The 27,579-nt window shown below is 45.1% G+C and overlaps 1 protein-coding gene across 1 annotated transcript; it reads right to left on the bottom strand.

Annotated features, from left to right (window-relative positions):
- Window positions 1-7,634: 7,634 nt before the first annotated feature.
- On the bottom strand, window positions 7,635-9,642 carry LOC101539826 (GTPase IMAP family member 6-like). Its single transcript, XM_055130118.1, has 2 exons — window positions 9,381-9,642; window positions 7,635-8,509 (listed from the first exon to the last, which is right to left on the bottom strand). The coding sequence occupies exons 1-2, from the start codon at window positions 9,640-9,642 to the stop codon at window positions 7,719-7,721; spliced, it is 1,053 nt and encodes a 350-aa protein (XP_054986093.1). The 3' UTR covers window positions 7,635-7,718.
- Between the last annotated feature and the right edge of the window lie 17,937 nt (window positions 9,643-27,579).

The raw sequence follows: 27,579 nt of genomic DNA, 5'->3' as shown, positions 1-27,579 counted from the left end.
TCTACACAATATTGGCCCCGCAACTGGGCTGTTCAAGAAATACCCTATGATCTGCATGGAATCGGTATGATGCCTTCTTCCGATATCCGGCAGAGTGCCAGGCGGTTAAAATGCATTGGTCCACACGGAGTCGTAGCCACTTTCCAGCCCTATATAGCACCCATACCCCTGAACCTTTGGGGACGAGATTTACATGAGCAATGGCGAGCAGAGTTCGTAATTCCCCCTCCACTTCCTGCCATAACCCCTGCTTCTGAAACTACCCCTTTTTAATCGGGGCCGCTGCAGTTCAACGCCCACCACCACTCCGCATTCAGTGGAAATCTCATGACCCCGTGTGGTCCCCGCAGTGGCCCCTTAGTAATGAAAAATTAAGGGCGTTAGAATCATTAGTAGAAGAACAACTGAATTTGGGTCATATTGAAACCTCATTTTCTGAATGGAATTCCCCTGTCTTTGTTATCCAAAAGAAATCGGGCAAGTGGCGTTTGTTGATTGACCTAAGGAATGTTAATTCCACCATGATTCCCATGGGGGCTCTTCAGCCTGGCCTCCCCTCCCCTGCTGCTATCCCAAAAGATTGGCCTCTGGTTGTTATTGACTTAAAAGACTGTTTCTACAATATTCCTATTCACCCTGATGACCGTAAGCGTTTTGCATTCTCAGTTCCCTCCCTTAATAATCGCGCGCCGATGCGCAGGTATCAATGGACTGTTTTACCCCAAGGAATGACCAACTCCCCTACCATGTGCCAGTACTTTGTTGATTTGATTTTGCGCCCTTCTCGCATTAAGTTTCCTCAGGCTTATGTTGTTCATTACATGGACGATATATTACTTTCATGTTCTGATGATAGAGAGCTCCAAAGATTGTATGAGGATGTTATAACCCGCCTACCTGCAGCCGGATTGCAAATAGCCACAGAGAAAGTCCAAATGTTGCCCCCATATGAATACTTAGGTTATGTCCTTGAGCGGACCACAGTACGACCTCAGAAGATTTCTATTTGTCATGATAAGCTTAAAACTCTTAATGATTTTCAAAAACTGCTGGGGAACATTAACTGGGTCCGCCCCTCCCTCGGCATTTCCAATTCAGACCTCCGTAATCTATTCCTAACCCTCGAAGGTGACCCTGCGCTTGACAGTCCGAGGCAGTTTACCCCTGAGGCTAAGAGAGAGTTAGAATTCTTCTTAGACCGACTCCAAAAATCACATCTCTCTCGGTTTACCCCAGAAGAGAAATTGTGGCTTTTGCTCTTTGATACCCCACAGTCACCCACAGCTGCACTTGCACAGCTTTCAGGCCCAATTGAATGGCTTTATCTGCATAATAAAGAGTCTCGCACTCTGGTGCCTTATCTCGAGTTAATGGCTAAACTTATAATCAAAGGAAGACTGAGATCCCTTGCTATGCTGGGATTTGATCCTCATATCATTGTCCTCCCTGTCCCTGTGAAGGAGATCACTTCCATCCTGCCCCTTAGTGATGTTTTGCAAAGAGCTTTAGCTGATTTTTCTGGAGAACTCTCCTCCCACTATCCAGCAGGAAAAACTTGGGACTTTTTTAAACGAACTCCGTTTGTCATCTCCTCCATCATTCGCTCCTCCCCTATTCCTGAAGCCCCGGTATACTACATTGATGGCTCTGCCTCAGGGAAAGGCGGAATTTCGGGACCCTCCCTAACTACAACAGTAAACACTAACTATACCTCCGCTCAGCAAGTGGAACTTGCCACTTTGGTCTACCTACTCTCCCATGTGTCAGGGCCTGCAAACATCGTCTCAGACTCAGCTTATGTGGTTGGCCTCTTCCCTGGTATTGTAACTGCTTCTTTAAATGCCCCAAACCCTGTAGTTCAACAATTGCTTCAGCAGCTACAGGCTCTTTTACAAAAGCGCTCTGAGCCTGTTTTTATCACTCATATCAGATCTCACTCCGGTTTACCTGGCCCCATGACACGGGGAAATGAAGCTGCTGATCTCCTGGCGGCGCCAATTTTTACCTCTGCCGCAGAAGAGCACCAGGCCTTACACACAAATGCCCGCCGCCTTCATGTTCACCATCGCATCCCAATGCAAGAAGCCACGCATATTGTCCGTGCTTGCTCTATCTGTGCTCCTTTACACTGCACCCCCCATGTGGCTGGGGCTAATCCTCGAGGCCTGCAGACCAATGAATTATGGCAGATGGATATTACCCATGTCACATGCTTCCCCAAAAAACCTTTTCTCCATGTAGCTATAGATACCTATTCTCGCTTCCTATGGGCCATCCCCATGTCTTCTGAGAGAACCAAAGCTGTTTGCTCATTTCTACTACAATGCTTTTCTGTCATGGGCGTTCCCTCTGCTATTAAAACTGACAATGGCCCGGCATATGCTAGTAAAGCTTTTAAAGCTTTCTGTGAAGAATGGCAAATAAAACACATTACTGGAATTCCTTATAACCCACAAGGACAAGGCATAGTTGAGCGTGCTCATAGGACTCTCAAAACACAGTTATTAAAAAATAAAAAGGGAGGTATGCCTCCACTTGACTCCTTGTCCTTAACACTGTTCACTTTAAACTTTTTAAATTTGCCTCAAGGAGAGCCACATACAGCAGCTGAAAGGCACTTCCAGGAAGGTGCACAGGTACAAGAAACTACTAATTCTCCTATTTGGGTCAAAATTGATAAAGAATGGGTAGCAGGGAAACTCCTCATTCGAGGAAAAGGCTATGCTTTTGTTTCAACAGATGATAATTCAACTAAGAAACTATGGGTCCCGTTGCGTCTCATCAGGAGTCGAATTTACCCACCTGATTTGGCCCTCAGACCATCAAAGACTCCGCAACCCTCAGATAATCAACTCCAAATCACCGCCGAACCTGTCCTGGCTGAAAATCAAGAAACCGGAGCAGCTTCCAACAACAGAGAATCTGCCGAAGAAGATGTGACCCCTACAGGTCGGCAGAAGAAACCCCCAGACAAAGACCCCTAGCCTTTGTAATATATTCTGGGGTCACACCAAGGATCAGGTTCGAAAAGGAGTAGCCACCCCCAGAGTGCCCTACACTTTCTTTTCCTTTAGATACCTATTCCTGGTCATAGTGGCAGTCTTGTTTTGTAATCCCGTGGTAAGTGAAGCTAAACATGTCTATTGGACTTACATTCCTCACCCTCCACTTCTACAGGTTGTAGATTGGACCATGCCAGGACCCCGTGTCTGGACTAACAATTCCTTTCTTTTACCCCCTCCATGGGATTCACAGATGCCTCAGTTGCCGAATGAAGAAGGAACACCTTTTAATTTTTCTCTAGGATACTCACTCGATCCTGTTTGCATTGGAGTGCCTCCCTGTCTCCCTCTTCGCCTTCAGACTTGGATTCATACCAAGTCCCTAATTCATACTACCTCTGAATACTCGGAAAAAGATTTTACTCTCACGCGTATTCTCTCCATTGATGTTACACCCACTAACTTAACCTCTCTAGGTCAACCTCCCATTCCAGTTTGTGAATTTGTCTCTAGGAAAGATTGGATATATTCTTCTGGGGAGTGGACAGAATGCCGATCCCCACTGGGCAAGCTATCTTATCGTGAAAATTATGAGTTAATAGACTGGGGACCTAGAGGCAAGTTCATCGCTGACTGTGCTGATGATTCCGATTATGCTAAATGTCATTTTCTTCCTGCAGTCCAATGGAGTATCACCTTTTTTAGTTCCGTTCCGAGCTTACACATCCAGACCCCAAAATTGCTGGAATGGCACGATGGGGGATTCGCCCCCCCTCGCCCTCGAGCTGCACATAATGGAACGCTTTATCCGGAACACACTGACTTATGGAAAGTGGCTGCAGCCTTAAGCCCTGGCCACTATTGGGATGGTTACTTACATGGCTCTGAGCAGTCCAATTTTACTTATTATGCTAGTTATAGCTCCTCTTTCTACATGCAAGCATGTGTTAAGCATCCTTATGTGTTTGCTCGAGGCACCCTCTCTTTTGACTCTGCCAGAAAAAGGGTTTCTTGTCGTGATTGTGCCTTATTTACCTGTCTCAATTCTTCTCTCTCAATCCAAGATTCTCCCTACAGTATAATTTTGTTAAAGGCCAGATCGCATATATGGCTACCGGTGAACCTGACTAGAGAATGGCAACGCTCCCCTGCTGAAGGGCTCGTGACTGAAATCGTGACACGACTGCTCCGGCGTTCCCGACGATTCCTTGGGCTCCTGATCGCAGCTGTCCTAGGACTCATTGCTGTAACCACTACCGCTGCTGTTGCAGGAGTAGCTCTTCAAACCTCGGTCCAGACACACGATTTCGTCAAAACATGGCAGAATGACTCCCACCACCTTTGGACAATGCAGGCAACTGTCAACCATGATGTTGAACAACGATTGGACACTTTACAACAAGCATTACTTTGGGTCCAGGACCGGGTTGATATCTTAGAGCAACAAATGAAACTGTTTTGTGACTGGAATAGTTCCTCTTTCTGTATTACCCCCCATAGATATAACGGGTCTACTTACACTTGGGAAAAAATTAGATACCATTTGCAAGATTTGAAAGGTAACATGTCTTTAGACACTCTCGCCCTTCAGAGTGAGATTGTTAGAGTGTTTAAGGATAAACTCCCAGGAGTTCAGTATGAAAACCTAGCCCAGGGTATTGCAGACGCATTACAGGGTCTTGACCCTAGGTCATGGTGGCAAAGCATTACCCATGCCATCAGTAGTGCTGGTACAGCTTTATTGATCATGTTCATTCTATTGGCTTTAGGATTCTGCCTCCTTCGTAAAAGAGTAGCTGATGCTAAATCTATGACCCATCGAAACTATTATGATCTTTGGCGCTCTGTAAACAGAAAACGGGGAGATGTGGGAATCTAGCTCTAAATATGTTAGGCCTGACTTTGGTTTGTCCTTTCTCCCCTTGCCACTAGGAGCTTAGGTATGGCCACGCCCATCAAGGTTATGTTCATACAGACAAAAGAGTAGAAATAAGCCTAGTATGGCAATTTAAAGATAATCAGTATATGGATACTATAGATTTTTTTCTTTCTGCATCATTTTAATTTGGATTTTTAACCTGATGTATTTTAACAGAAATTTAACTTTTTGTTTTAGCTTGTATGCCCTTTTGATTTCCTGTAGATTAGAATTATGCTTTATTTTGTATAACACTCATGTTGTAAAATTTGACTGAATTTTTATGGGGTAATGTTAAGAATCATTTGTTAGCATATAATATATATATGAACAGTTAGAATAATGGATTTGTAAATTCATAGTACCTGTAATAACTATCCTTCTGGTATTGGGTTTTCAGTTATATGGCAAAGTATTTTTGATGAGTTAAATCTATGATTTTATATGTATGAGTGAGATATTGTCTTTCTCCTCTCTTCCTGTCTTTTGAATAGTTTAGTTTATAGCCATGTCTTTTTGTATGGACAAAGGAAGACATTTAATATTATGCCTTTGCAATTGGGATTTAATTGGCTTTGAATATTATTAATTCCCGGGCATCTGCTTTCTTGACTGTAGCCTTGGTTACCCTCAGTTCCTAGCCCTCTAAAAGGCAGGGTCCCAACGTGGGACGAAGAAGGACCCAGGGCAAGCGGTAAGTTGTGTGCTACCCTGGCATCGAGATGGGCCTGGCCAAAGCGCCTAATGCTTAACTATATGTTAAGAGCTTGGTCATGGGATGTCATTTCATGATCCAAAAGCAACGATGAGACAGGGCCCTGCTAGGACTAGGAAAGACTAATCTGGCCTGAGCGCTGTAGTCTGAGATTGAGGTGACTCCCGGAGAGCAATTCTAAAAGTTTAATGCATCTCTTGCTATGCCCATACAAAATGATTAATATTGTGAATGCTTATATGTTTGTCTGACAAGGAGAGGAGAAACACAACCTTGGGATTTCATCCTTGGATGGGTCCTGCTGAAAGCCTATCTGTCCTAGAGAATAGGTGTTCTGCTAGTGTTATTGAACTTTTTGTGCCTAGCATTTTATTTTATGGTTAAAATCTGTTCTAAACAAAAAGGGGGGAGATGTTGGAATATTTCCCCTTTTCCAGCTGCCTTCTGGAGTTTTGTTACAGAAACCTTTTGTCACAGAAACCTAGCTGATCTTTGACCCGGATCTAAGGTGCTAGCCAGAATTGATTTGACTTTGTAGATTCCAGGCTCTGGCCCAGCCTAGTCTTTGGAATGTAAATTTCAGGTGCTGTCTAGTTTGTAATTGACATGTAGATTTCTTGCTGCAGCCCAGACTGGTCTTTGGGATGTAAATCCGAGTACTTTCAGCCCAAAGAAGGCCTTGGTTTTGTTTTTGTATCTTCTGGGGGCCTAGATTAGCGGCCTGCAGATACAAGAGAATTATGTTGCCTCAATGTTCTTCCTGTAAGATCTTTTGGTGCTTTTGGTGACGTCAATGTGTTGCGCCCTTTGGAAGGGCCATGATCAATAAAAGGGGGTTCGGAGAGAAGGTGGGGGGCGTAAAGGTGTAGAGAAGACGGAGAGTGTATAGAGGGAAGATTGGAATAAACTGCAAGTGAGACCAACCATCTTGGCTCCGTTCCTTCCTTCGCCTGCCACATCTTCGCCATCAACCTCCCCGGGGTGGGGGAAGCGGCCGGAGGCTACCGAACTCGGGTGGCGGGAGAGACAGCTGCTGCCCTAGGCCCTGTGCCTGGCTCGGTGCGGTGAGGCGTCCTTCCCTCGCCCGCGCCTTTTCTTTTTATTTTTATACACTCAAGGTCCCTGTTCTCTCTGTGCCTTCGTGTCACAGCCCTGCCTGGGAACTCTCACAGCAGACACTCACCCCAGGCATCCTTCTAGCCCCACTTTCAAGGGAGGAGGGAAAGAGGATTTCCCTTTCCCTGAAAAGAATTGAGGCAGGGATGAAATGCCTTTGTTTTTCAAACACCAAAAACCAGGTATCATGCGGAAAGAGTACAGGTACATGAGCCCCTAATTAAGTTTGCCTCTGGGTAATGCTCCTCTTTGTGGTTCATGTGGCATTTCAATGAACTAGAGTCAAAGCTATCATCACATCTTAGACACCTGGGTCACTGCATTTTTTTTTTATCTTATCACCTGAACCTTGCCATGGAGTTCATCAGCTATTCATTTATGTTCTCCTTTAAAGTAGGTGCACGGAATGTCCTTTGGGTTGAGAACTGGGTTGAATCTCTCTGCCCAGCAACGTACATTTCCCCACATGACACAGGAGCGTTTGCTATATTTTAACCCACAACACACAGGTCAGCAAAAGTTCTAAGAGTCAATCTGCCAACACCACTTCTGGAGAGGGTGTAAACCAAGGAATATGAAGGCCCCTGTTCTCCCCACACTGACATGCATCGTCAACATTGAAGGAGAAATTCCAGTGACCAAGATGCTCTGGGTGGTCACAGTGGAATAATGAGGCACAGTGTGTCCAAAGCTTTGATTCTATAGGGGAAAGGGAGTCATCTCAATAAGAAAAATATCGAGGAGATGCCGGGCTATGTGTGAGGGGCCCCCAGGAAAGAGCGCCAAGGGGCTCTGGGATGTGAGCTGGAACGAAGGAAGCTGCAGCCCCCAACCACAGCAGGCACCATGGCCTGGGACTGGGAGGGTGAGTGCTCCATGGAGGTAGAGAGAGCAAGGCTAGAAGCTGGACTCCGGCTGCAGGGGGCTGGCGGGAAGCAGCTGTGCCCAGCCACAGGCCAGCCTTCCCTCAAAGGAGCGCGCTCCCTAGGACACATTTGTGGGATTCCTCAGACTCCCTCTGGACCCTGCACAGCTCCTCTAGCCAGGCCTCCTCCTCCGCCTCCTCCTGGTAGCCTTGCCCCTGGACCGCTGGCCGCGCTGGCCCGTCCCCGTGTGGCCTCCCCTGCCAGTACAGGTACGCGCTGTTGCTGTAGCACCGGCCCTCGTGTTCCCACAGCACAACCTCCACCTGCTTCATGAGCGCCCGGAGCTGGTCTTCCCGCTCGCGCCCCTGCGCCCTGTTGTTGAAGCCGCAGTGGCGCCGCGCGCACAGTGCGTCCAGCCTGGCCAGGTCCCGGTTGTCGGAGCCTCGCAGGTACTCGTCCAGGGAGTCCCCAGCCAGGTCCTCGCTGCGGGTGAACACCAGGATGGTGTGTGCCAGCACGCCCGCCCCGAAGAGCTGCTGGAGGCGCAGGGCCGCCTGGCGATCCTGCTCTGTGAAGCGGCCCAACTGGGTCACCAGCAGCACCGCGTGGGGCCCCGGGGAGGACAAGGTGACCGCCTCGCACATGCGCTGGGCGGACGCCGCAGGAGGGTCCAAGGGACACAGGAGATCAGGGGTGTCCATCACCTCCAGCCGCTTCCCGGCCCACTGCCTTGTCCCCGTCTGGAAGGTCCGTGTCACAGGCGCAGCGCTGAGTCTGGACTCGAACTGAAACCGGCCCAGGATGCTGTTCCCGGTGGCGCTCTTCCCACTTCCGCTTTTGCCAACCAGCATCAGCCTCAACGTCTCGGGGGTCTCCTCCCTCTCCGGCACACCTAGATTCGAGGGAAGCAGAGGGCTAGGGCTTGGAGGCCAGCCACGTGCAGAGCCCTGCGGGGGAGGTTCCCTGCCCTCTTGCGTCGCAGACAGCGCCGCGCCAGCATCTCTTGGCATTTCTGAACAGTGTGTGTGTGAGCTGAGCCGGCAGTCCATGTATGTGCGCGCAGGAGCATGTGTGCTTATGAGCAGGGTGTGTCGCTGCTTTCTCTGGGGAGAAAGGATCCACTCAGATCCTTCCTCCTCCATCTAGAAAGAAAAACACAGAAAGGTGCTCTCTGTCTGTGCTCTGAGTTACTACAAAGCTGGACACTGGCTGAGACCCTCTGGGCATCCCAGAGCCAGTGCTCATTGCGACTTTAGATTCACAACTATCAAGTGAGCTCTGGGGTTGATTTTCTTCTTCACAATGTTTGCCTTTGTGTACAGAAGTTGTCAGATTTGTATTGGCAATGGTTTTCTATGAAGTTATTTCATTTAAGTGTTTGCCGTTGTTCAGGTCAGGGAATGTGAGTTTTATGCAGTGAAATAATCATGTGTGTTCCAATACTTCATAGTTCGCAAACATACTCTCCCAGGCAGGAAATGAACGGGTTTCCAGGCACCTGGATCTGTCTCCCCAGGTGAGTGGCAGAGTTTGGCCCATGAGGGCTGAGCCCACACCCAGGTCAGTGTCTCTTTGGGAGAAGCCTACGGAGAGGAGCTAGATCTGAGGCACAAGCAGCACCACCTGCTTATCGCGGGGGCTCTGCAGACCGTGGCCCTGAGGGCTGGTCCTGGTAAACCAAACCCACTGCAGCTCTGACCGGCCTCAGGGGAAGGGAAGTGATTGTCTCCGTGGGTCATGCCCTCATCGTGGGTAGAACTCACCAGGTGATTCTGTCACTTCTGGGGTGAGGACAGACCCCACCCCGAACACCGTCCACAGCAGCCCTGGGCAGTCCGTCTCTGTGTCCGTTGAATCCTCTGCTTCTGCAAACTTCACCTGAACTGCAGTTCCAGTCGGTGCCCATCCTAAGGTTGCATCTGCCGGGACAGTTGCTTTACCTGCCTGCAGGTCTGCGTTAGGATCCCGAAACTGCGCTCCTGCTGGGGTCTGGGGAAGGATCCACTCAGATCCTTCCTCCTCCATCTAGAAAGAAAAACACAGTTCCATGTCCTCTTGCTTGCACCAAAACTGAAGAGGCACCTGCCTGTCTCCTACAGAAGGAGTCGGTCTGCTTCACTATTGTAGGACCACATTGGGTTGTGCTTTCTCCTCCACCACAAGGAGTTTAGGTTTAGTGAGTAACACCCCTCACATGCTCCTGAAGCACTCCTGTTTACTCGGCATTCATCCTTAACTTCTCTGTGCTCTGCTTTCTCTACCTGTGAATCACTCGTTTCCCCTGGGCGGTACCTGTGGCTTATAAAGTCAAAGTCTCGAATTCTCTGAATTTGTATTTGTAAGTGAAATATTGCTTTTCTCCTTCCCTTATGTCCTTTTCATAGTTTACTTTAGAGCAGGGAAGGGTGGAGAGTCTGAGATTTTTATTGCCTCAGGGGCCCTTATCGCTCTCCTCCTCCCTGCTCCTCCCTCCCCTGTGGTCTACACTGGGATCTGAGGAGATTTCATGGAGAAGGTGCAGTCCTCATGCCTGAGGAAAGGGCAGCCTTGAGCTGCCTTATAATGATACAAGGGCCCCGGGCGGTCATGTGAGGGAGAGGAACAGGGCAAGCGCTGGTCAGGACCGTCTGAGCAGCAGCACTGGGGGCTCAGTGAGAGCCGAAGACTCCGGGATCTTAGGGCACAGAGTGGTCAGGCTGGGCCTGTGGGGAAGGCCTGTGGGTGACAGCACATGGGTGGCTGGGAAGCAGCTGGAGGAGGCCACCGGCCAGGAGAGTCACAGACTGAGCAGAGTCTTGCTGTTCTCTAGGAGGGCTGAGCAGTCACCCCCACAGACGTTCCTCAGAGCAGTCCCTCTGCCTGGCCTCAGTGTCCCACAGGTGAGGGCAGGGCCCAGTAGGTGCCCTTCACCTCTTCCCTATTTGATCCCGGTGTATCTTATGACATTTAGAGCACAGCAGGTCACATCACCTCAGCCAGGAACTCCTGTGCCCTCCTGACGAGAGCACCCCAGGGACTGGCATTGCCCCCATTGCAGGAGCCCCTCATGCTGTCCTTGCTGGACACTTTCTGCGGGATGGACAGGGAACCATGTGATCTTTCCCGAGCATGTAGGACACAGGGACACGTCCAAGTAAGAAGGGCTCCTAGGAAGGTTCTGGGCTTGGGGACCCAGAGAGACGGTTCCTATGGCCACAGTCACTGGCCACCATTGACCAGGCAACCACCTCAATCCTCCCCCACTGCCCAGGCAAGACCCCTGAGACCCAGCGTGGCTCCTGCCGCATCTACTGGCCGAGTCAGTCATGTCAGCCCTAGTTGCAGGCAGGGATGGACTCAGTTCAGGCTGGCTGGACTTCCCCAGCAGCCCTGAGCAGGGACTGACCAGTGTGGGGAAAAGTCTCACCCAGACCCAGACTCTCCTCTAGTGAGGACACAGCATGTTCCTGTCAGAGCCTTCTGGAATCATCTCTGCTAACTGCATTTCCCTTGGGCCCTTTGTCTTTGGCTTCCTCTGTCCTTGCTGAAAACTGACACCGCACTTTACCAAAGAAATCTCCTTCCACGAGGGCCAGGGTGGCTGAGTAGAAGGGCAGAGGTTCCAACAAGAGGCAACAGAACCCTGGAGGGAATAACTAGACCCCCTGCAGCATCCAAAGGGTGTCTACACTCTCGCCTCCCCCTCTCCTAGAACAGCCATGCATGGCACCTCACAGGAACCGCAGTCTGCGGCCGCCCTCTGCCCTGGAGTGTTTCTCAAGAATGACACGATATAGGTTGGAGAGAGAGCACAGCAGGAAGGCGCTTCCCTTGCAGGACCCCATATGATCCCCTGAGAAGTGCCAGGAGAAATCCCTGAGCACCGAGCCAGGAATAAACCCTGAGCACCACTGGGTATATCCAAAGCCCCAACCCCTACTCCCGAAAATAATGACAAAGTTTCCCCACCCCGAGTCACAGGTCTCCCTTTTAACCCAGTGACACACAGACAAAACAAACAGCAACACTCACAAACATACCTTCACAAACACAGCCGACAACACATGCAACATAAACACGATGCACACTTTCACAGGCGCTCCAAACACAACACACAGACTCAAAGGCACCCACTGCTCACAACCACAGCCACCCCACACGGCCACTTACCGCCCTGTGAGCCGGGGCTGGAAGCCCAGCTCTGCCCTCTGCTCTGGCTCCCCTGTGAGTTCCTTGTCTTTCCTCTCAGAGCTTCAGACTGTCTTTGGGGGAAAAATGAAGAGCAGCAGCAGCAGTTTAAAATGTCTCGGGTTTATGAAGATGTCGCCTATATTTTCCACTGAAATGAGACACGAAAGCTCTGTCACAAACCCTCCTCATGACAGAGAAAAGCAGGAAGTGGCAGCATGAACCAGCACAGGCACGCTTGTGTCCAGACCTGTTTTCACACTGTGCCTGCCCTTCGGTTGCCAAAACAGGAAAAACAGAAATGCAAAATGTTATCTTTTTTTTCCCCAAGTGAGAACTTACAAGTTTTTAAAAATGTTCCTTATAGAAGTGTGTAATCACAAAAAAAGGGGCAGCAGTGCTCTATCTCTCCCTCCCACCACCCATATTCATTAGTCTCATGCCGCTTCCCACACCCTGGCGAGGTCGTTGATGATGGGCAGGAGATGGAACGAACGAGGGCCAGGCTGGTTGGTCTCAGTTGCAGTTTATTCCATTCCCATCTCCATTCTCCTCTGATTCTCCTCTGCTTCTTCCTCCCCCATGCTACTTCATTCTCCTTCTCCTCTGGATCTGGATCTGGATCCCCTAGTCCGCTCTTACAGCCTAGTTAAATCCCCAAGCATGAGGGGTTGGGGCTTACACATAGGTGTGGTCACATCAATAGGGTTAAAGTTCTTTCCCTCAGGGGATGCTGCTTCTAGGACAGATTCTCTTTCAGCAGGACAACCCGCCCAAGGGTGGAATTCCATGGGTGTGTTTCTCCTCTCCTTGTCTAACAAACATATAAGCATTCGTAATATTAATCATTTTGTGTGGACATAGTAACAGAAACATTAAGCTTATAGAATTGCTCTCCTGGGGTCATCTCAATCTCAGACTACAGTGCTCAGGCCAGATTTGTCTTTCTGTCCCCAGCAGGGTCCTAGTCTCATCGTTGCTTTTGGATCATGACAGCATTTGTCCATGATCAATCTCTTATAGTTAAGATTTGTGGCACTTTGGCCTGGCCCATTTCGATGCCAGGGTAGCTCACTGCTTGCCCTGGGTCCTTTCAGTCCTTCATCAGGACCCTGATTTTGGGGTGCTAGGAACTAAGGGCAACTTAGGCTTAAGTTGAGAAAGCAGATGCCTGGGAGTGCATATTTGAAGCTAAATTAAATCCCAAGTTACAAAAGCATAATATTAACTGTCTTCCTAAAGCCAAAAGGACATGGCTTTAAACTATTCAAAGACATAAAGAGAGGAGTAAGGCAGTATTTCACTCATACATATAAAGTCAGAAATTTCTGAGGAATCTGACCTTACAAGTGAACAGAGTCTGAATCGGGGGAAAAGGCGATAGACCGGTTGGGGAAGAAAGCATAGAGAGGAGTTTACAGATTAACACAGTGGAATGGACGTGCCTCAGGAGCATTGTGATAAACCTAAGCTTCCTGTGGCAAGGGGAACAGGACATACCAATGTTGTCCTAACATGTTCCCACTCCTATCCTCCCAAACCCAGCTGTCATCCTGACAGGTCCATTTTAAGTTTTGTTGTTAAAGTTTGTTGTTAAAGTTTTTATTTCAGTGTTGTTGATTCTCTGGTTTACATATTTATCTGTATCATTCCTTAATACCACTGATGTGTCTGACTTCCCTTAACCCTTTCCCCTGTTGCTGATCATCTATCTTTTCTCCCTGGCCCCTATGCTGCCTTGCCACTTGAAAACTTAGTTCACTTATATACAAAAATGTATCAGGGAGAAAGAGATCTAGAATTCTATCCATTTAAATTAGTATCCCAAAACATCAAGTATCTAGGTATCAGCTTAACAAAAAGTGTGGCATACCTAAACTATGACAACTTTAAGTCATTTAAGAAAGATATATTTAAAAAGATATTTGAAAAGACCTTAGAATAATGGAAAATATTTCACGATCATGGGTTGGATGAATTAATACCATTAAAATCAATATCCAACCTATTATTCAATGCAATCTCCATTCAAATTCAAATGACATTCTTCAGGGACATAGAAAAATCAAAATAAAGTTCATATGGAATCAAAAGAGACCTCAAATATCCAAAGTAATATTGAAAAATAAGAAATTAGGTGGCATATTATTATCTAACTTTGAATTATATCATAAAGCTATCGTCATCGAAATTGCACCATACTGGAATAAAGTTAGGCTCTGATCAGTGGGTGATAATTGAAAACCACAAAACACAATCCCTTATACATGGGCAGTTAATTTTTGATAAAGGAGCTGAAAACATGAAATGGAATAAAGATAGCCTATTCAACAAATTTTGTTGAAGAAGACACAAAATTATTGTAAGATAATAAAACTAGTTCTATTTATCACACTGTACACAAAAGTCACTCAAAGTGGAACAAAAACTTTGAGATCTGGCCAGAAACTGTAAAGTACATTGAGGAAAATATAGATAGAACACTCCACGATTTGGACCTCAAAGGCAGCTTCAGTGAGCCAATACCACTTAGAGAAACAACACAATAAAAAAATTAACACATGGAACTCCATAAAATTAAAGAAGTTATTTATGACTAAAGAGACAGTGGCTAAAGTTAAAAGTCAGATTGCTGAATGGGAAAATTATTTTGCATTCAACATATCAGATAAAGGTTTGATAACCATGACAAATAAGGAACTCGTAAAGATCACCAAACAACCCCTTTAAAAAATGGAGAAAGGAAATGAATAGACATTTCTCAGAGGAAAAGAGGAGGATGGCCAGTAGAGAAATGAAAAATTCTCAGCATCACTTATCATCAGAGAATCCAAATCAAGTTCAAAATGAGATATCACCTCACACTAGTGAGAATGGCACATATCATAAAACAGTAGAAAAAATCTGTTGTGGTAGAAATATGGTGAAAAAGAAACTTTCATCTACTGCTGGTGGAAATGTTTTCTGGTACAACCCCTTTGGAAAACAGTATGAAGGGTTCTCAATAAACTTAAAATTGAACTGCCATCTGACCCTGCAATTCCACTTAGGATCCACGACATAGGCTACTATCACCCAATCTGCCTGTTGTCCACTGTCTACAAGTTGTTCACTCGAGACATCCTGAATAGAATAGGCAGAACACTAGATGAAGGACAACCATGCAAGCAAGCCGGGTTCTGGAAAGGATTCAGCACAATCAACCAAAACCACACAGTGATCAAACTCATTGAAGTTTCGAGAGAGTTCAAGATGCCACTCTGTCTAATGTTCATCGACTTAAAGAAGGCCTTTGATTCTGTTGAGACTGAAGTCGTCATTGAAGCCCTAATCAAACAGGGTATTCAAACTCAGGACATCAAGATCCTCTGTGAGCTGTATTATGGATTCACCACCAGGATCTCACAATTCTACAAGGAAGTGATCATTGACATATAGAGAGGGGTTCAGCAGGGTGATAATATTTCACCGAAACTCTTCAGTGCCACCTCGAGAATGTCATGCGAAGTCTGGAATGGGAAGGAATGGGAGTGAAGATAGACGGTCGGCAATTACACCACCTCCGCTTTGCTGATGACATTGTTCCAATAACACCAAACATTAGCCAAGCGGCACAAATACTGGCCAACTTCAATTACGAGTGTGGAAAGGTCGGACTGCAGCTGAATCTCATCAAAACAATGTTCATGAAAAACGAACTAGTTCCTGGTGTTCCATTTGCTCTCAATGGAACAAATATCTCTGAATGCAGCAGCTATGTGTACCTGGGTCAAGAAATCAACATGAGGAACGACTTAGTGCCAGAACTGCACAGGAGGAAGAGAGAAGCTTGGAACACCTTCAAGATAGTTAAAGAAGTTGTTAAGAGGACAAAGAACCTCTGGCTCCAGGCATAACTTTTCAATTCCATCATACTTCCTTAACTAACATACGCCTCAGAGACCTGGGCCCTATGCAAAAAGGATGAGAACGCTATTTGTGTATCCCAAAGAGGAACTGAAAGAGCTGTGCTAGGAGTATCATGTTTCACTCAAGTGAGAGAAGCAATTGGAAATTCCAACCCCAATTCAAGGTTCAAGAATCAGGGATGCTTCCCGGCTTTCCCACAACCCCCCAGACGCTGCATCCTGTCGCCATGCCTCTCTGCTCATGCCCCAACAGCGCCACCCGTGTCCTGCAGGTAATCAGCCCACCCTGAGCACCGCCAATGTCCCAAGTGGTTACTGGGGGCGTGGCATGTATCTCAGGGGGTGTGGTCTCAAAGGGACATGGCCTTCTGCCAGAGCCCCTCCTCCCGCAGCAAGAGGGAATAGGGATAGAGAACTAGAAGGTTCCAACTCTATACTTCCATAAAAATATGAAGAAACAGCGAAAATCCCCACCATGAAGAGAGGATGAAGAAAAGATTCCAGAAACCTCAACAGGGTCTTCCCACATATACGACCTTTCAGAAAAAGAATTCTGAGAGGAAATCTTGAGGAGAGTCGACATACTACAAGTAACCATGGGACAGACATCCAATAAATTAAAGGAGGATATAAATGAAGCATTGGGTCGGTCCACCAAGAAAATGCGGGAAGAAATAAGAGCAGAAATTTCAAAGCTATGAACAGAAGTTACACAAATAAAGGAATCTGTAGATGAATTTAAAATCTCAGAAGGAGCCCTCAACAGTAGAATGGCTAGAGCCGGAGACAGAATCAGCAAGCTTCAAGATGAGCTGCACAAAGCTTGCAGGCAACAACAAATAATGGCAAAAGACCTCAAAATGGCTCTAGAGTGAATCAGAGTCCTAGGGGATGACTTCAAGAGGAACAACATAAGAATCACTGGAGTACCAGAACCACAGGGAAGTAACCCCAGTAAAAAAAACACAGTCAAAGACATCATTGCTAAGAAATTCCCAGAGCTGGAGAAGGCAGGCATCCAGATATAAGGAGCCCAAAGAGTACCAGCAAAAAGAGACCCGAATAAAAAGACTCCAAGGCGTATCATAGTCAGAATTACTGATGCTGTGGATAGAGACACAATACTGCAGGCAGCAAGGTCAAAGAAGGAAATCACACACAAAGTAGCACCCCTTAGATTCACAGCAGACCTATCAGAGGAAACACACCAAGCACGAAGACAATGGTGGGACATAGTGAAAAACTCGAAGGAACCATACACTATTTCTCGGATAAACAACAGCTCAGGAACTTCATAGACTCAAAACCAAACTTAAAAGAAGGACTAAAGGGGCTATTGTAAGACAAAGAAGAACCCCACAAGAACAACAAACCCCACAGAAATATGACATAAAACTCCATGACAATAATCTCTCCCGATGTTAATGGGCTAAATGCACCAATTAAAATGCACCAATCATGGCACTGTTTACAATAGCCAGGATTTGGAAAATACCGGAGTACCCAAGAACAGATGACTGGTTAAAGAATCTTTGGGGGGACTTTTCCTCCGAGACCCAGCCCCCTGTTGAAGAGCGCACGATCTCCCCCACGTCCACGGTCTGGGGTCCGGAGACCCCAGGCAGGCCCGTCTCCCGCCTCTCAGTCTGACTGCAGCAGCCCTGAACTCTCCCTCCCCACCAGGTTGTTAGGGGCGTATCCACACGTCGGGGGGCGTGGCCTCAAAAAGGGACGTGGCCTCATTCTGGAGTGGCCAAAGATATTTTTCCCACTCAATGCATTGTGCTTTGGCCAAAATCGATAGAATCTATCCCTCTGAAGAATACCCTGGTCATCTTAGTCACTATATGTGAATAGTCAACTAACCTAGCCTATCCTCATTTCAAAAAAACTGTCAATGAAAACATCAAGCTGCACATAAAGTCCTTTGTACAAAGATCATAGCCCCAAGCTTTCTCTTGAGACTCCTCTCAACTGAGGAGAGCGCCTAACAGTAAAACCCATAACAACATGAAGAAACAGCGAAAATCCCCACCACCAGCAGAGATGGAAGGGAGGATCTCAGCAACCCCAGCAATGACTCCCCAGAAATAGTCTCCTCTCTGATAAAGATTTCAGAGAGGAAATCGTGAAGATGGTTGAAGAACTTAGAGCAACTATGGAGCGAACATCCAATAAATTAAGGGAGGATATAGATGCAGCATTGGAACAATCCACTAAGATAATCCAGGAAGAAATGAGGGCAGAAATTTCAAAGCTACGAACAGAAGTGATACAATTAAAAGAATCCGTAGATGAAATAAAAAACTCAGTAGGAGCCTTTAACAGTAGAATGACTACTGCTGAAGAAAGAAACAGCGATCTTGAAGACGAGCTGCAGAAAGTATACAGGCAACAACAAATAATGGCAAAAGACCTCAAAATGGCTCTAGAGCAAATTACAGTCCTAGGGGATGACCTCAAGAGAAAAAACATAAGAATCATTGGAGTACCAGAACCACAGGGGACCAATCCTAATGAAAAAAAACACAATTAAAGACATCATTGCTAAGAAATTCCCAGAGCTAGAAAATATGGACATCCAGAGCCAAGGAGTCCGAAGGGTACCAGCTAAAAGGGACCCAAATAAAAAGTCCCCAAGGCATATCATAGTCAGAATGATGGATGCTATGGATAGAGACACAATTCTGCAAGCAGCAAGATCAAAGAAGGAGATCATATACAAAGGAGCACCCCTTAGATTCACAGCAGACCTATCAGAAGAAACCTTCCAAGCCCGAAGACAATGGTGGGATATAGTGAAAAAACTCAATGAAATGAATGCCTCACCAAGAATACCTTACCTGGCTAAACTCTCAATTAAACTTGAAGGAACCATACACTATTTCACGGAGAAACAACACCTCAGGAACTTCATAGACTCAAGACCAAATTTAAAAGAAGGACTCACAGGGCTACTATAAGACAAGGAAAAAACATATAAGAATAACAAACCTTACAGAAAAATGGCACAAAATCCCATGACAATAATTTCTCTTAATGTTAACGGTCTAAATGTACCAATCACGAGGCACAGAGTGGCAAAATGGATTTGGAAACTAAACCCAACTTTCTGCTGCCTACAAGAAACACATCTGAATAGCCAGAACAAACACAGACTCAAAATCAAAGGATGGAAAACAATCCTGCAAGCAAACAGCTCCCTCAAAAAAGCGGGGGTGGCCATACTACTATCCAACAACATAGATTTCAGGCTGAAAAAGATTAGAAGGGACAGCGAAGGTCATTTAATATTCACCAAGGGATATATACGATATATACAACAGGAAGAAATCACACAATTAAACGTATACGCACCAAATGAACTACAAGCTAAATACTAAAAAGAACTCCTAACAGAATTTAAGGAGGACATAACTAGCACCACGATAGTAGTAGGAGACTTCAACACTGCTTTATCACCTCATGATAGATCGACAAGAACAACACTCAGCAAGGAAACAATGGCTCTGAAGGAAGAAATGGAAGAGACAGGGCTAATAGACCTATACAGGGCTATACACGCCCCCCCCCAAAAGAATACACATTCTTTTCCAGCGCACATGGATCATTTTCCAAAATAGACCACGTTCTGGGTCACAAATTATACCTTAATAGAATCGGGAAGATAGAAATTGTATCAACTATCTTCTCAGACCATGTTGCACTGAAGATGGAAGTTAATCACGCACAGACACAGAGAACCAAATCAAACACTTGGAAATAAAACCACTCACTATTGAACAATGAGTGGGTCACGGAGGAAATCAAAGAAGAAATCAAGAGATAAAACAAATGAGAATGAAGACACAAGCTACCAGAACCTATGGGACACAGCTAATGCTGTGTTTATAGCTCTGCAAGCTTTCCTCAGAAAGGAAGAAAGGGCCTTTATAGATAGCTTGACTTCGCAGCTCAAGATCTTAGAAGAGGACCAGCAAAAGGAACCCAAACCAGATCGAAGGAAAGAAATAATAAAACTTAGAGCAGAAATTAACGATATGGAAACCCGAAAAACAATCTGAACGATCAATGAAACAAAGAGCTGGTTCTTCGAGAAAATAAATAAGATTGATAAACCGCTAGCAAGACTCACAAAGAAAGAGAGAGAGAAAACCCTAATAAACCGAATCAGAAATGAAAAGGGTGACATCACAACAGAAACCAAGGAGATTCAAAAGATCATCAGAGACTACTTTGAAAGTCTGTATGCCATGAAACAAGAGAACCTAAAAGAAATGGATGAATTCCTTGATTCCTACAATCTCCCAAGACTGAACCAAGAAGACTTGAAGTACCTGAATAGGCCCATAAATATCAAGGAAATCGAAACTGTAATCAAAAATCTCCCCAAAAACAAAAGCCCAGGTCCAGAAGGATTCACTGGAGAATTCTTCCAAAAATTTAAGAAGACTTCTTGCCAGTTCTCCTTAAGATCATCCAGGAAATTGAAAAGACAGGAACCCTTCTGAACAGTTTCTACGAGGCACATTATCTCCCTAATACCAAAAGCAAACAAAGACGCCACTAACAAAGAAAACAAACTATAGACCAATATTCTTGTTGAACACTGATGGGAAGATCCTCAACAAAATACTAGCAAATAGAATCCAACAACTCATCAAAAAGATCATACACCATGACCAATTGGGATTCATCCCGGGGGTGCAAGCATGGTTTAACATTCGGAAATCAATCACCATAATCCATTGTATCAACAAAAGTAAAGATAAAAACTATATGATCATATCAATAGATGCAGAGAAAGCATTTGACAAGATCCAACACCCATTCATTATTAAAAAACTCTCACCAAAATGGGTTTTGGAGGAACTTTCCTCAAGATAGTCAAAGCCATCTACCACGAACCTATGGCAAGCATTATTATCAATGGAGAAAAATTAAGGGCCTTTCCTCTAACATTGGGGACAAGACAAGGATGCCCACGTTCACCACTTCTCTTTAATATAGTATTGGAAGTATTAGCAATAGCCATCAGACAAGAAAAAGATATCAAAGGGATTCAGATCGGAACGGAAGAAATCAAGCTTTCACTATTCGCAGACGATATGATACTATACATAGAGAAGCATAAAAGCTCTAGTAAGAAACTCTTAGAAACAATTGACCTGTACAGTAAAGTCGAGGCTATAAAATCAATACCCAAAAATCCATGGTCTTCCTATATGGAAACAATGAAACAGAGGAAAGGGACATGAAAAAAGCAATCCCGTTCACAATCGTGCCCCAGAAAATCAAATACCTTGGAATCAGCTTAACTAAAGAAATAAAGGACCTCTACAAAGAAAACTATAAAACGCTACTCTATGAAATAAAAGAGGACATGAGGAAATGGAAACATATCCTCTGCTCATGGATAGGGAGAATCAACATTGTCAAAATGGCAATACTCCCCAAAGCATTATACAGATTTAACGCGATCCCTATAAGGATACCCATGTCATTCTTCTAAGAAACAGATCAAGCAATCCTGAAATTTATGGAACAGTAAACGCCCACGGATAGCTAAAACAATTCTTGGGAAAAAGATGATGGGAGGCATCACCCTCCCCAACCTTAAACTCTATTACAAAGCGGAAACAATTAAAACAGCATGGTACTGGAACAAAGGCAGAGCCGCAGACCAATGGAACAGGGTGGAATATCCCCACACACAACCTCAAATGTATGATCACCCAATCTTTGATAAGGGAGCAAGAGATGTGAAGTGGAGCAAGGAAAGCCTCTTTAACAATGGTGCTGGCACAACTGGACAACCACATGCAAAAGAATGGGCTTAGACCTCAACCTGACACCATGCAAAAATGTCAGATCAAAATGGATTAAAGACCTCAACATCAGACCACAAACCATAAGGTACATTGAAGACAAGGTCGGCAAAATCCTCCACGATATTGAAGATAAAGGTATCTTCAAAGATGACACGGAACTAAGCAATCTAGTAGAAACAGACATCAACAAATGGGACTACATTAAACTAAAAAGCTTCTGCACCGCAAAAGATACAGTAACCAGAATACAAAGATAATCTACAGAATGGGAAAGGACATTCACACAATCCCATCAGATAAGGGGTTGATATCAATGGTATATAAAGCACTGGTTGAACTCTACAAGAAGAAAACATCCAACCCCATCAAAAAATGGGGCGAAGAAATGAACAGAAACTTTCCCAAGGAAGAGATACGAATGGCCAAAAGGCACATGAAAAAGTGCTCTACATCATTAATCATCAGAGAGATGCAGATCAAAACAACCATGAGATACCACCTCATACCACAGAGACTAGCACACATCCAAAAGAACTAAAGCAACCGCTTTTGGAGAGGATGTGGGGGGAAAGGGACCCTTCTGCACTGCTGGTGGGAATGCCGACTAGTTCAGCCCTTTTGGAAAACAATATGGACAATTCTCAAAAAAACTAGAGGTTGAGCTCCCATTTGACCCAGCAATACCACTGTTGGGAATATATCCCAGAGGAGCAAAAAAGTATAGTCAAAATGGCATCTGCACTTATATGTCCATCACAGCACTGTTTACAATAGCCAGAATCTGGAAAAAACCCGAGTGCCTTAGAACAGATGACTGGTTGAAGAAACTTTGGTATATCTATACAATGGAATACTATGCAGCTGTTAGAAAAGATGAAGTTATGAAATTTGCACGTAAGTGGATCAACATGGAAAGTATCATGCTAAGTGAAATGAGTCACAAAGAGAGAGACAGACATAGAAAGATTGCACTCGTCTGTGGAATATAAAATAACATAGTGGGAGACTAACACCCAAGAATAGTAGTATATAATACAAGGAGGTTGGCTCTATGGCTTGGAAGCTGTCCTCCCATGCTGGGGGAAAGGCAGCCCGGATAGAGAATGGAACACCAAGTAAAATGTGGTTGGGGATCTTGAGCGAGAAGAGAGATGCGTGCTGAAAGTAAACTAGAGACTGAACATAATGGCCACTCAATACCCCTATCGCAAACCACAACATCCAACAGGAGAGAGAACAAAAGGGAATGTCCTTCCACAGAGGCGGGGTGGGGTGTGGGGGCGACGGGATTGGAGGGTGGGAGGGATACTGGGTTCATTGATGTAGGAGAATGGACACTGGTGGAGGGATGGGTTCTCGAACATTGTATGAGGGAAACACAAGCACGAAAATGGGTAAATTTTCAACTGTATCTTCACAGAGACTCACTAATTAAATAAATAAATAGATAAATAAATAAATAAATAAATGAAAAGAAAATATTAATAACAATTTTCTTTGCTATGCAAATCAGAAATGCTTTTGGGATAAAACGGCCTCCAGGAATTTTCAAATAAGCAGATGCAGAAGTTTATTTTATGTTCAGTTTGTTTCCCAACTACTTTAAATGCGATTGATCTCAGCATTGTTTTATATATAATTATATCTAGTTCATTTGCCTTTGAAACATTTTTGATGATGACATTAAAATTTGCCAGAGGCATTTACACTCACTATTGATAATCCTAAACCTTCTTTCTATTGCTTGACACTGTATTTAAAGTTCTACTGGAGTAGAGGTGGGGGGAGCATACTACATCCTGGCTCTGCGCTATGGAATCATTCCTGATAGTGCAGGGGATCGAACAAGGTAAGTTGTGTGCAAAACAAGTGCCTTAATCTTTGTATGCATCTCTAGCCCTAAATATTTATTTTTCTGAGGATCATTAATTATAAAGAAGTTTTAAGCCTATATGCTACAATTCAAGCTTAATAAATAGTAAATAGAGTGTATGGGGAATATTGTCTGCCATGAAAGCAAGTGGAGGGTGGGAAAGGGAGGATATACCAGGGATATTTGTGGTGGGGAATGTGCATTGGTGGAGGAATGGATGTTTGATCATTGTGAGATTGTAACCCAAACATGAAAGCTTGTACCTATCTAACGATGATTCAATAAAATTCAATAAAATTAAAAAAAATAAATTTAAAAATCACTTGTATCACTTGTAGTCCCATTGATCTTCGATTTGCTCGAGCGGGCGCTAGTAACGTCTCCATTTGTCCCTGTCGTGAGCTAGTGCAGCCCAATGCTATCTGCTCACTCCAGGAACACAAAGAGCCTCAAATCGTTCATTCAGGGATTTGACGAAGAAATCTGACCATCTAGTTGCTGGGCGGCCACGAGGTCTTCTGATGTCCCGTGGAATCCAGTCGCTAACAGCTCTAGTCCAGCGGTCATCTCTGAATCGCATTACATGGCATGCTAATTTGTAAGGTCAGACCTTCCTAGGATACTGAATATTATAATATTGCTTTCTCCTCTCTTTATGCCTTTTGAATAATTTACTTAAAAATAATGTCCTTTTTGTATAGACACAAGAAGACAATATTATGTTTTTGTAACTTGGGACTTAATTGGCTTCGAATATTATTCATTCCCGGGTATCTGCTTTCTCCACTTAAGCCTCAGTTGCCCTCAGTTCCTTGCACCCCAAAAGCAGGGTCCCGACGAGGGACAGTATGGATCCAGTGCTAGCAGTGAGTTATGTGCTACCCTGGCATCGAAATGGGCCTGGCCAAAGTGCTTGATTCTTAACTATAAGTTAAGAGCTTGATCATAGACAAATGCTCTCATGATCCAAAAGTGATGACGAGACTAGGACCCTGCTCGGGATAGGAAAGACTGATCTGGCCTGAGCACTGTAGTCTGAGATTGAGATGGCCCCAGGAGAGCAATTCAATAAGCTTTAATGCATCTCTTATTGTGTCCATACAAAATGATTAATATTATGAATGCTTATATGTTTGCTGGATGAGGAGAGGAGAAACACATTCACAGGACTCCGCCCTTGGGTGGATCCTCCTGCTGAAAGAGAATCAGTCCTAGGAGAAACATGCCCTGAGGGAAAGGAACCTTACCCTATTGATGGTGACCACACATATGTGTACGCCCCAAACCCTCATGCTGGGGGGATTTAACTAGGCTGTAAGAGTGGGTTGGGGGGCCAGATCCAGAGATCCTGAGAGAGATCGAGAGCCTCCTTCCATCGCTTGCCCTTGACTGACAGCACACACAGCCGTTCCAAAGCACCAAACATGGGCAGTGAGACAGAGCCACTCGGAGACCCCGCGAGTGCACACACCCTTCGGTGTGCTTTAGTTTTTTACACTTATATTTTACTAGATGCCTTGAACTCTCACTTTAAGGTAAGAGTATTAATGTATCACTGTCACTATATCACTGTCATCCTGTTGTTCACTGATTTACTCAAGCAAGCACCAGTAACGTCTCCATTAGTCACAGCCCTGAGATTTTAGCAGCCTCTCCTTGTCTTTGCCAACGCTGCCATATTGGAGGCTTTTTCAGGGTCAGGGGAATGAGATTATTGTTACAGTTTTTCGTATATCAAATAAACCACGGGTAGCTTGCCAGGCTCTGCTGTGCGGGCGGGATACTCTCGGTAACTTGCTGGGCTCTCTGAGAGGTATCTATCTATCTATCTATCTATCTATCTATCTATCTATCTATCTATCTATCTATCTATCTATCTCTATCTATCTATCTATCTATCTATTTATCTATCTCCCTCTATTATTTGTTGTCTACTGGAGAGGAGAGCCCGGCAAGTATTCTAATGATAATAGCATATTATTGCACTGTTAGCACTGTTGTCCCATTGTTCATCTATTTGCTTGAGCAGGCACCAGTAATGTCTCCATTGTGAGACTTGTTGTTACTGTTTTTGGCATATTGAATATGCCACGGGTAGCTTGCCAGACTCTGCCGTGTGTGGGGGGGATATTCTTGGTAGCCTGCCGGCCTCTCCAAGAGGGATGGAGGAATTGAATCCGGGTTGGCTGTGTCAAAGGCAAATGCCCTACCTGCTGTGCTATCGCTCCAGTCCTGGGATATATATATATATATATATATATACACATATATATGTGTGTGTGTATACATATATATATATCACTTGTCACTTGTAGTCCCATTGATTGTCGATTTGCTTGAGCGGGCACCAGTAACGTCTCCATTTGTCCCTGTCGCAAGTTAGTGTAGCCCAATGATACCTGCTCGCTCCAGGAACAGGAAGAGCCTCAAATCGTTCATTCAGAGGTTTGACGAAGAAATCTGACCATCTAGTTGGTGGGTGGCCACGAGGTCTTCTGACGTCTCGTGGAATCCAGTCTGTAACAGCTCTAGTCCAGCAACCTTCTCTGAATTGCATGATATGACCGGCCCATCTGATTTTTGATGCCTTGGCAAACAAAACAGCATCCCTGATTTTTGACCGTCGATGGAGGTCAGAACTCCGGATTCCTTCTCTCACTTGAGTGAGACATGATATTCCCAGCATAGCTCTTTCGATTCCTCTTTGGGATACCCTAATAGCATTCTCATCCTGTTTGCATAGGGCCCAGGTCTCTGAGGCATATGTTAGTGCAGGAAGTACGGTAGAATCGAAAAGATGTGCCTGGAGTCGGAGGTTCTTCGTTTTCTTAACCACCTCTTCAACGCTCTTGAATGCATTCCACGCTGCTCTCTTCCTCCTGCACAGTTCTGGCACCAAGTCATTCCTCTTGTTTATTTCTCGACCCAGGTACACATAGCTGCTGCATTTGGAGATGTTCATTCCATTGAGAGCAAATGGAGCTTTAGAGACCAGTCCGTTTTTCATGAACATCATCATTTGAGATTCAGCTGCAATTCCACACTTGAGGTCGAAGTCGGCCAGCATTTGTGCCGCTTGGCTAATGTTTGGTGTTATGAGAACGATGTCATCAGCGAATCGGAGGTGGTGTAATTGCCAACCATCTATCTTCACTCCCATTAATTCCCATTTCAGTTGTCGCATGATGTTCTCAAGGGCGGCACTGAAGAGTTTTGGTGAAATGGTATCACTCTGCCGCACCCCTCTCTTTACATCAATGATCACTTCCTTGTATAATTGTGAGATCCTGGTGGTGAATCCACAATACAGCTCGCAGAGGATTTTGATATACTGAGTTTGGACGCCCTGTTTGGCCAGGCTTCGATGACCACCTCAGTCTCAACAGAATCGAAGGCCTTCTTTAAGTCGATGAATGTTAGATAGAGTGGCATCTTGAACTCTCGCAAAACTTCAATGAGTTTGGTCACTGTGTGGATATGGTCGATCGTGCTGAATCCCCTTCAGAACTCAGCTTGCTCACATGTTTGTCCTTCATCTCGTGTTCTGCCTATTCTATTCAGGATGACATGAGTGAACAACTTGTAGACTACAGACAAAAGGCAGATTGGGTGATAGTTGCCGATGTCGTGGATGTCTCCCTTCTTGTACAACAGAACAGTCCTACTGGTTTTCCAAGATCATTGTTGGTGATTTTAATGCCAAGGTAGGTCCAAGAAGGTCGCCTGAAGAACTCCACATTGGGACACATGGCCTAGAATGGAACGATCAGGGTGAGAGACAGTCTGAATTCATCATGTCAACCAAGACCATCCATGGTAACTCACAGTTCCAGAAGGCTGAATCTAAACACTGCACATGGGAGTCTCCTGGTGAACAATTCCACAATGAAATTGACCACTTCATATTGTATCTAAGGTTTTGCCTGCCCGATGTCGCTGTTGTCCCAAAATTCCAAAAGGTATCAGACCACTGTCTCCTTCGTGCAAAATTCTACTTCACAGAGCGGGGAGAAAAGTCTGCAAAATTTAAGTCTGAGAAGACAACTCCCAGAATGACCACAAACTGGAAGCTCTTTGGCACTATTGCAGCAACGGGAAGATGCCCTCCTTGACAACATCGACGAGGAATACGATCGAATGGTTCAGCACCTCCATGTCTGTGCGAAGAATGCCGAGAGTGAGA

This window comes from Sorex araneus, chromosome 1 (genome assembly GCF_027595985.1).
Source record: "Sorex araneus isolate mSorAra2 chromosome 1, mSorAra2.pri, whole genome shotgun sequence".
NCBI lineage: Eukaryota > Metazoa > Chordata > Mammalia > Eulipotyphla > Soricidae > Sorex > Sorex araneus.
The sequence above is the reverse complement of the archived record's forward strand: the minus strand, read 5'-3'. Positions and strand labels throughout refer to the sequence as shown.

Coding starts and splice junctions, on each gene's coding strand:
- LOC101539826 (XM_055130118.1), bottom strand. CDS start 9,642: ATGGAGGAGGAAGGATCTGAGTGGATCCTTCCCCAGACCCCAGCAGGA. Junction 8,510..9,380: donor AGAAGTGACAGAATCACCTG/GTGAGTTCTACC, acceptor CCTCGAATCTAG/GTGTGCCGGAGAGGGAGGAG.